At 40.3% G+C, this 10,489-nt stretch overlaps 1 protein-coding gene across 2 annotated transcripts; it reads right to left on the bottom strand.

The window, feature by feature from the left end:
* Nucleotides 1-6,467: 6,467 nt before the first annotated feature.
* On the bottom strand, nucleotides 6,468-10,205 carry LOC128424887 (proteinase-activated receptor 1). Of its 2 annotated transcripts, none has more exons than XM_053411321.1 (2): nucleotides 9,949-10,205; nucleotides 6,468-8,747 (listed from the first exon to the last, which is right to left on the bottom strand). In XM_053411321.1, exons 1-2 carry the CDS (start codon nucleotides 10,019-10,021, stop codon nucleotides 7,585-7,587), a joined length of 1,236 nt encoding a protein of 411 aa, XP_053267296.1. In that variant the 5' UTR covers nucleotides 10,022-10,205; the 3' UTR covers nucleotides 6,468-7,584. The 2 variants fall into 2 exon arrangements, with proteins under 2 accessions (XP_053267296.1, XP_053267297.1); XM_053411322.1 differs by having other exon boundaries at nucleotides 6,468-8,537.
* Between the last annotated feature and the right edge of the window lie 284 nt (nucleotides 10,206-10,489).

The raw sequence follows: 10,489 nt of genomic DNA, 5'->3' as shown, positions 1-10,489 counted from the left end.
ATGAGCACAAATTCAATCAGATTTAGAAAACAATCTTTAGTTTAACTAAACTTTATTTAAGACACCGTGTTAAAGGAGTATTGAGATGTCCTGAGGGTCAGTGAACAGGTCGGGGTGGGGCATGTGACAGTTCTACACCATTGGGGTGGGGTTGTGTGGAATGACGGGTTCTCATTGGCTGGTTTCTTGGGGGTCAGGGGTGAATGAGGAAGGAAGTGTCGAAGACGGTTGTTGATGTGAGAAGTGTCGGAGAAGGAACAAGGAGTGTGAAATGTTTGTGTTGTTGACTTTAATAAAGTCATAAATAAGAGAAGAACATCAGCTAATGCCATCGGTGAAAGTCAAGTTTATTACTGATGCGCCTAGGCAGTAAACGAGGCGAATATCGCCGCTACCGATGTACGGGCGATACATCGGTGCACAGTTAATATTTTTCTGTATGTTGTGTTCTGATGTTTTATTTGATTCAATTGCCCTTTTTATTCTCTTTCCTCATTGTGGCTTATCTGCTGCAAGTAGTGATGTGTCGGTCGTGAACGATTTGTTCGTTTTGAACGAATGCTTACAAGGGCTCGGGAGTAACGAGTCCTCTCAAAGAGTGATTCATTCATTTTCTCGTGGCCGCGCATCGGGACTGTTGCATAGGCTGATGCAGGTCACGTGAAAAAGGATCCAGAGACTCGTATCCGGCAGATGAACGAATCACTGATCCGAAGACTCTGTTGGCAGAAGAACGAAACACTGATCTGAAGACACGGTCGGGAGGTGAACGATTCGTTCATCTGCCAGGTACGAGTCTTTGGATCATTTTCCACGTGACCTCCATAGGCTCAGAAGAGGAAACAGTTACCTCATTCCCTTTCGCGTGTTAGAAAGCAGCCATGACTGACAGCTTTTGTGTGGCAGATCATTTTTTTTTTAAGAAAACCTCTATTATATACAGTAAAACATGACAGTTTGTATGGTTTTAAATTGTCATTTATTGTCACACTGGCATTTAATTATCACAGGAAATAATTACACTGCACTAAACTGTAAGTGTAAATGTAAAGTGAAAATAACAAAACCAGTCATTATGACTTGTGAATAGGGCTGAATGATTTGGGGAAATAATCTAATTGCGACCCCCCCCCCCCCAAAAAACATTGCGATTAAGATTTAATATGCGATTCTTTTATTTTATCCTCTCTTTCCCCCCAAAAAAACGTAATGAATGATTTAAATATGACCAACACAATATTAGATACTGTACAATATTCTTTACCACATTGTTATTTAACTGCTCATTACAGAAACAAGAATAACAAATTGGTGTGCATTTAAGTAATTTAATCAAAGTCATTGTAAGTATAAACACAAGGCATGCACTTTTTAAAACCTGTTTGCAAATTTACCATCTTGAGAATTTTTTTTTTTAAATATAGATTTCTTACTACTCTCAAGTCAGTAAAATTTCCAGTGTTGGGAAGGATACTTTCAAAACGTATTCCGTTACAGAATGCAGAATACATGCCCAAAAATTTAATCTGTAACGTATTCCGTTACATTAACTAATCTGAGTAACGTATTCTGAATACTTGGATTACTTCCACATTGAATTGCACTTTATAAGTGTAGGAATGCGGCATTGTTATAGTCAGTGGATCAGCAGCAGTTTAAGGTCTGTGTCCGCGGATGCGGCGGGCCAGCTGGATGTGCTGGAAGGGCAGCGTGCGGATCAGCAGCTCCGTAGATTCCCGTTCATGTCCGGGTGGTCGTGCAGCGGTATGGAGGCTCCGGGCCTCAGCAGGAACACCCCCAGGCTGAACACCTCCGTCTCGCAGATGTGCATGTAGGTGACCGGGGGGCACTGGGGCCCCGCCGCCCCGGAGCTCGGCTTGCTTTTCCGGGGAGCGATTTTCCCGTCCGCCGCCCGCACCGCGGTCACCGGCGAGATGAGCCCGCTCTGTGTGGCCGACACGTCGGCCGAAGACTCTGTGGGCAGATTAACGAATCATTGATCCGAAAACACGGTCGGGAGTGTGATGGCAGATTTTATATTTAGTTATGTTTCATGCAAGGAATGACAGTTATAGATGGGAATGTTATTCTGAGATGTATTTCTGTGTGTTTCAAGACTGCAACATGTGGGGGTCAGCTTGGCAGACTCAGATGTGTATTCGTTAGAGATTCGTCTGTGCCTCTGCTGAGACAAAAGGTATTCACACCTAGACTCTTTCATGGGTCATCCAGCAGAGACGGGGGTCTAAGAGAAACTTGAAGTCTAAGCAGATGCCTGATGTAATGGGTAGTGAGACTTTCGAAGGGGTCCTTCATTCAGATTGGAGGTGACCAAATCTAAGCCTGAAGACAACACGCAGAGAGCTGATTGTATAAACATTCTACCTCTGTGAAAGGAGGGGCTTATTTAGTATAAATCAAATGTGATTCCATTGTTCTGTGCCATTGACCCAAGTCTGACTAAGTGACAGGGTGCTCTGGCCCCTAGCCGCAGCTAGGTAGAATTGTATTGTTGCGGGTGGAAATCAAAGGAGAGGAGTCGTCGTTCTCAGGTTGAAGTTAAGCAAGTTTATTCAGAGGTCACAGGTCAGGAAAACGCGGTGTCCAGCAATTGAACATGCATGGGTCTCTAGTTCTACGCAGGAGGCTGCACAGGAAGAAAGACGCTTAAACAGAGTGCGCACATAGATTATATCCTCTTGGAATATCGCGTGATGACGATGTCGTACGTGCACTCCGTTGTCGTGGTTACCAGAGGTGATAATGTTGCTGTATCAGTGCAGCTGCGTTAGTGTGCTGTCTGGGGGAGAGATTGTGGGCCAAGGTCTACTCACTGTCTCTGTGCGAACTGAATCAGGGAGCTGGGATGTGTGATATAAAGTGTTGACTATGAGTATGGTTTAAGGAATATATGTGGTGTATCAATATGAGTATGTATTATGTGTTTGGTGTATGTCAATAGTATGAACCAGAATTGATAATTGTCTTTGCTGTGAAATGTAAATAAAATGTTCCATCACAGGAGTTGAACGATTCATTCACTCATCTGCCGGGTACGAGTCTGTGGATCGTTTGCAACCCCCCCCCCCGTGAAACGAACAAATGACTCAAAAAGAGATTCGTTCATTTTACTGAACGAGATTCAAAGAACCGACACGGTAAAAAGATCCGAACTTCCCATCACTAGCTGCAAGTGAGTGTCCCTGGTGTGGGATCCATAGAGATTTATATTTTATCAAATAGAAAAGTATTACACAACCGAGAGCAAATTACAGTCTTTTAGGCAACAACAGAAAATGCTTGGTATCACTTACCTTTAAGATCAAGCACTGACAACACAAAAATGTTCAGAAATGTACTCAGGGTCATCACTTGCATAGTTTCTTATGGGTAATTCTTTATTAGAATCTAAACTCTGAAGAAGAGAGTCCTTACTGGAGTAATGAAGGCAGACACATACAGACCTAGGCTGAAGCAGCATTATAATGAATCGCAATATTCTCAGAGTGAAGACAAAATACATGGATTCATTTATCATAAGTGTCAAAAAAGATCTACAATGTCTGACCGCAGGGATATCTCTTGATTGGTAAAAGCACAACTGCACAACCTACTCCACATTTAGTGATTTATATCACAATGAAGTGATGCAACCAAGTGTTGCGACCTGGTATTTGTGAACTACAGTCCGGCCTAAATATTTAGTCAAACCCTGACCACATGTTTCTTTTTTCTGGAGACAAAGCAGAGCCTCCACAACTCAGTCTCCCAGGGTGCTTCAACTTCACACAGAGGGGCGAAAGCTGACCTTTCAACGACTGTTGGGTACTCTGGGCCCCATGATCCATGAGGTCACCAGGCCAATATAAGCCAAGTCCCCCCTCTCTTCTTTCTCTTTTGACTCAGCATCTCTCCTACTCAACTCTCTGAGAGGAGCTCACCTCTCTTTCTGCTCAACTTCAATGGAGGAGAAGTGCAGATTTCCAGCTCTCCAGCGAGAACCGCAAAAACAGGAGCCACAAACCAGCAAGACTACTTCACTGGACTTCGAACAGCACATTACCTTTTTTCCCCTTTTCATGGATCGGTAACTGGGCTTATTAATTATACTAGGCTAAGTAAAGACTGTTTATTCGATTCCGTTTGATGTTTATAAGCTTTATTTGTGTAGCTGTGATATTTTGGTTATAAGTTATTTTAAAGTTAATGTTAGCTATGTTATGCTCGTCACAGTCTTTCTTTGCATGCAACTAGCTACTTTTCTCTAACCTCGTACCAACTCACGCACACAAATATCTCCCTACATATCTCTCTGACCCCCGCCACATGTCGTGAATATTCCAAAGGTGGGGGTGCTCCGTTATCTGTAGAATGGCCAGCCGCCATTTTGAAAGCCCACTCACTCACACACACACACACACACACACAGACACGCATTCTCACATATACATCTTTAGTTATTTGTGTTTTTATACTTTAGTATCTTCGTAATTAATATTTTCTTAAACAAATGTTGTTTTCATTAATGTTGCATAAGAATTTTGCCAACCTCTACAGTGTAAAGAACTCTAAATCCTCTAACTTTGATAATTATCTATCTGGCAATTTTGGTAATGGTTATTAATTTAATTGTTAATCCCTTCCTTTGAAGGGTGGTGCCCCGACGTAACTTTAATCAATTAAAGCAGTTTTTTAATATTACTATTTTTAATATTAATATTCAATACTTTTCTGACAGCAAAATTCATTGAATGCCCAAAGGCACAGCATTTAATTGTGTCAAGTTTAATGCATCAATTGCATGACAAGAGAAACTTAGTAGGATTGGAACTCACACTAGGCAGTGAACTACAGCGTGCAGCTACGTCCTTGTCATGGATATTTATGGTGAAATTGTCAGTGTTACTTCTGACTTTCAAAGGTTTTGTGCAATTTTTTTTACTTTGGGAATGTCTGGGAAACTTTTCACGATCACATTTCAGGGGAAATATCCCAGGAGATGCCTAAGTGTTTCCTGTTTGTTACAGTCAGAAAACCTCATCAGATGTAAAATGAGATGGGATGAATTCAGCCACTGAAATGCCCTATCGTAGTACAAAAGAGTCTCTTTTTAAATCCGCTAATGTAAATCTAATGGCTCTTATGGTGTCTTGTTCCAGGCAATCACATGATGTTTATTTTCTGTTTTAATAAAAGCGAAAACTCTAACTCTAACGCCATAGCAAGACAGTTCCCTCACAGAGATCAAGCTCAGACAAGCTGAAGCTGTAGCCATCATGTGTCTGATTCTGGGAGCTCTGCAGTAATAAAACACAGGAAATGAGGATTGAAGTCGGTACAAAGAAAGTGTAAAAAACTGTGTAGGCTGTATGTTTAGCTTTTGCTCTAGTTTGTATATATGTTGCAGCAGTGGGGGAGGTCACTTTAGAAGGTAGACATCAGTATCGTATCTGTTATGTCATGGTAAGTAAGGGCCAGAGGAAAAATATATATATTTGGAACAGTCTAAAATACGAAACATAATTTTTATGTTAAAATTTTGACTGACATATAATTGACTTCAAAGTTGAGCAGATACAGAGCAACATTAGTATCCGTATTTACTTGTGCATTGTCATTTCAAAAGATGTTTGTTTGATATGTGGTGATTGCAGTTCTCTTTCTGAAACTGTAAAAGTCACCTGCAGTAATTGAGGCAAATAAAGAGCGGCTGCAGGACTCAATCCACAAAAACCCTGATGCTGTTTGTTCTAAGTTCTGTCAAGTTCAACTGAGTTTGCAAAATCACAGGCTGGAAAATCTGCTGTCATTGCTGCTGTCCTGAACGTGCCTGTTGTTGTGGATGTACTGTTGTCGCGATCAACGACATCACTTATGTTGATGAGTCCCAGAGAGCGTTGGTCACCCGTTTATTCAAAATGTATTCATATTGAACCAGCTCATTGCTAAGTTTCCGGTTTGGTGCTGCAGAGAGTGCACTGTGGGTTTAAAGAGCATTTTTTTTTATCTGTCTGATACAGTGAAACAATAGACCAAGACAACATAATTGTTGGGTATGAAAGCAAAAACATCGATAAGAGAGACACCATAAAGCCTCATAGAGCTAAATGGACTGCATTGCCATGCGATAGCTCTTAATCATTGAATCAATGTGATTGACCTTTTAGCAACCAACTAGCCATGTGATCCCTTGTTACAGTAATATAATACACTGATTATTGCAGATTCCATTTTCACAGCAATTCTTATCTCACTGGCCATGGGTACAGAGTGTAGCTTTCAATGAACACCCCCTGACCATTTACATCCATGCATGAACCACAACTGTGATTTCATTGAGTCAGGCGATCACACACACACACACACACACAATCACCTTTCTTTCTCGTTCATGCTGGTTGAAAAAGGCAATCACACTTTATTGATACATTTTTGTATTGATTTTAATATCATCAAAACTACTACATTGTTTGATTATTGAATTATGTAATCAAAGTCTTTACATGAATAATAATGTCAATAATAAAAAACCTCAATCTGCCACAGTTATCTGTACTTGATGACGGACGAAGACGAAGCCCTGAATCTTGATGAAATATCAGATAATAATTGATAATATCTCATTTAAGTGTCAGTTATCAGGGGACATCATTTTAGTAGCATTAAATCCAGTGGCGTAAGTTTAATGTTTAAAGCTCGAGGTTTTTTAAAAGTGGTTATTTACAGCAGTTTGATGTTGATTTTCATCTTATTGCTTTTACACGCCTGTAAACTGTGAACACGATTTCCATAGTAAAACAAATGAATTAAAAATAAATGAGTCAACTTTTTCCTCAGTAATTCCTTTACAGCCTCACAAGACTCTCACATCCGCACAACAACAATGTATCTGTGTGTGTGTTGTCATAAAATTCAGAGTTTCCAAAAATGGTGTCAAATTACAGCTTTAATAGAGCACATTCAGTATAGCACATTTATCACCAATAGGAGGCAGCAAGGACCTAACCAATGTGTACAATTTACTTTACTTTTCATTCTCATAAATCAGGCCAGATCAGATCTTTTCTTTAAGCAGACCTCACTCCTATGGGAGAGTCCCGTGTTCAGGTTACTGATACTTTTTTACAAGTTTATAATGAATTTTCAAGTTTAAGAGAAGCGTGTTAAAGAAAAATGCTCAGTAATTTGTGCCAAATCATGTAGCTCTACTTATATATGGTGAAGTTATATTCTGTAAAATATTATATAAATGTGTGTCAAACAGAAGGTGTATTACACAAATGTACGTTATAACAAAATCATTACAACAGTGTAATCCACTATCATAACATGATATATCTTACATTATATGAATTGAGCATGGGTTCAGGGCGTCATTACTTGTTGACCACTGTCGACCAGACAGTTCAATCCAATTTTTCTGCAGTGTTGGTCATATAGTATATCTTTTTGATCTGATTGAAAGCATTTGGTTTGGAAGAAACCCTGGTTTTTGTTTTGTCTCCAAAATTGAGTTTTTAATGGTATGAAGACTGGGTGGAGGTCAACCTGCAGGGCACAGGATCAGGTTGTTCTCATCCTAGTTCAGCGACTACTGTGGCTAGAAAAGGAATGTCCACTACAGCCCTCCAAAATCTTCTCACACCTCAGTGTGCTGGAAAGTTGTTTCTGGCACTGGGATGAGCCAAAGTAGTACACCAGGGGATCCAGGAGGCAGTTCAGACTTCCTAAACACATTAACACGAGATAGGCTGTGTAGTAGCCATCAGTGCTCTCTTGGATCGCCTCAGCACCTCTGTTAAATTGCAGATAGTGTGCCATCAGTAGACAGTTTGTGGGTGTGAAACACAGCACAAATATCACCAGCACTGTTCCAGCCATCACCACTGCTCTTGTTCTCCTGCTCGAACGTCCTAGAACGCCGCGTGGGACTTTGGTCAGTGCCCAGATCACATGAGTGTAGGACCCCACTGTGATGAGCAGAGGCAGGAAGAAGAAGACGCAGCACAGGGCGATGAAGAAGATCTTGTAGTACAAGATCATCTCGTGCACAGACTGGACGTCGTGGCAGGTGGTGATGTTCAGCTGACTGAGGAGAAAAGTCTGGTCGTGGAGAACAAGGGGCACAGTGCCAGCGAAGGATAATATCCACATGGCGACACAGGCCATGATTGTGTTCCCTGGCGTCCTCCAAGGCAGAGAGTCAATAGGATAGACTACAGCAAGGAGACGGTCCACACTGATGCAAGTTATCAGCAGAACAGAGCAGTACATGTTCCAGTAGAAGGCTGCAGTGACCACACGGCACATGAGCGAGCCGAATATCCAGTTGTTGCCTCCAAAGTGGTAGGAGATCTTGAAGGGGAGCAGCACAGCAAAGAGCAGATCGGCACAGGCCAGATTCAACATGTAGATGGCCGCCGGCTTCTTGGGTTTGATCTTCAGATTGAAGGCCACCACTGCACAGATGTTGATCGGCAAGCTGATGAGGCAGATCAGTGTGTAGAAGGAAGGGATGAGGATGGTGGACACAGAGCCTGTGAGAAACAACAGGGCTTCTTCTGAGATTTTCACCCTCTTGATGCTGGTTACATTCAGCAACCCCGTTCCGTTTATGTTAGTTTCATTATGCATCAACATACTGCTGTTGCTGTTTTCATTAGGCCTTTTTGTACTTTCATAATGAGTAATTTCCTCTTTAATCTCCACTGCTCCGAACATATGAACTATTATTGGAGGTGTTTCCTCTGTAAATGGAAAGAGAGTAAGAGAGAAAAAGAGTCAGAGGATCCAAGATATAGACAAAGATTGTTTAATCAAGGTGTTCACAGATCTCTTTTATTCATATGATAAATATTCTAGAAGTGAAACGATTAGTTGTTTACTTCTTCAATTGATATCAGTATCGGCAACTAGTTTCATTGAGAATCAATTAATTGAGTCTTTAATGGCAATAATGTACTGTACTGTAATCTGATTATCAAACTAAGACATTTTACACCAAGTCAATTTGGGATATTTTAATTATTGATGGGCATTTTTTAAAAACATTTAATAACAAGTTATAGTTCTTACTGTAAATTCAGAATATAATCTCTTATTTGTTTTTACTTTTTCAGCCTCTCAAATATGGAGTTGCAGCTTTCTCGTTTTTTATTGTAAACTCAAAGGTCTAGGAACTTTTGTAATACCTGGTATGATGTTGCAACTTGTTTATATTTAAATGAAAAAATTATCAATTTAAATTAAATCTGCCAATACACATTCCCAATTTGATAATGTGGTGGAGAGCATCAATACATGTTAGTCTGACTGTTAAAGCCATAGTATATGATTCTGATTATTTTCTTAGTCGTCAAACCATTCTCTGACCCTCTCGTGTCCTGGGGATGGGGGGGCTTTGTTGTTCTTGATCAATATAGAAAAATGTCCTAATAGGCTGGAGGTGATCACCACAATTGTACTGATTTGCCGTGACCCTGACCCCACATCCTCTCTGAGGTAGCTTTACTGTTCAGGTTTTCCTGGCAGATGCCAATTTAGTCACAGTTCTTAGTGAAACAGTTTAGCCGTGACTCAGCTCCTGACTTCAGCTCCTGATAGCCATGTCCCATCAGTGAACCCTCTGTCAAAGTCACTCATATATTTTCCTGCTGCCTTGAACTCATCAGCATTTTCAAACCCCCCACAGATCCTTTGTACCATTCAATGGAAACACTCTCATTTCATCCAGTCAATCATTTATGTTTCCTTAAATGTGTCTGTAGCTCATCAGTTACTTTTATAACTTTTTTAGTTTCTTATTTCTAGTTAATCTTTTCAGCTCGATTAAATCAACACAATTAAGTATATCATAAATTATTATGCCATAATATATTCAAATAGACTGTTGATACATATACACATTTGAACTCTGTTTTAAAAATTAGAAAATTAATGTTTTCTTACCATTCATCACAGTTGAGTCTGCACACGCACACACCAGAACCATCAGCAAGGCTTTTTGAAACACCGAAAACATTGTGCTGGCGAAACTGAAGCAATGAACACAGATAAGAAAATGTTAATCTTAAATATGGTTGAATCTTGTTCCTCTTGCAGGCTCTTTTTACAGCGTATCCTGACCAGTAAAGATTGTTTCTGCCTAAAGTCCGCTGCCTCCAAAAAACCAAAACCCCATAATCAACAAGCGTCATCTGCACGTACAGAAACATTCCTGTCCACTGATATCCCATAACATAAACAGCCGCCAGTCCCAATTTAAAAGTTAATGGTCCATAAGGGACATCTTCATGAAAAAGTATCCATGCTATTTGGCTGAAGATGATAAAATCAAAATACAAATCCCTTAAACAGCAAGTAGTAAATGACTTAAAGCGAATGTAAATTATACATTTCAATATACTTTATTTTTTTGGAGGGGGGTCTACTTCAATGAGCTCCCCACTTGAAGTCCTTTGGGGCTCCAAATCTGAACGGCTCACTGATT

Source organism: Pleuronectes platessa, chromosome 19, assembly GCF_947347685.1.
Source record: "Pleuronectes platessa chromosome 19, fPlePla1.1, whole genome shotgun sequence".
Classification (NCBI taxonomy): Eukaryota; Metazoa; Chordata; class Actinopteri; order Pleuronectiformes; family Pleuronectidae; genus Pleuronectes; species Pleuronectes platessa.
This window is presented reverse-complemented; position numbering and strand designations above follow the sequence as displayed.

What these genes read in the sequence shown, in the direction of transcription:
- LOC128424887 (XM_053411321.1), bottom strand. Translation starts at nt 10,021, where the DNA reads ATGTTTTCGGTGTTTCAAAAAGCCTTGCTGATGGTTCTGGTGTGTGCG. An exon ending in AGACTCAACTGTGATGAATG is followed by an intron (nt 8,748 to 9,948) that starts GTAAGAAAACAT and finishes TTCCATTTACAG; the next exon opens with AGGAAACACCTCCAATAATA.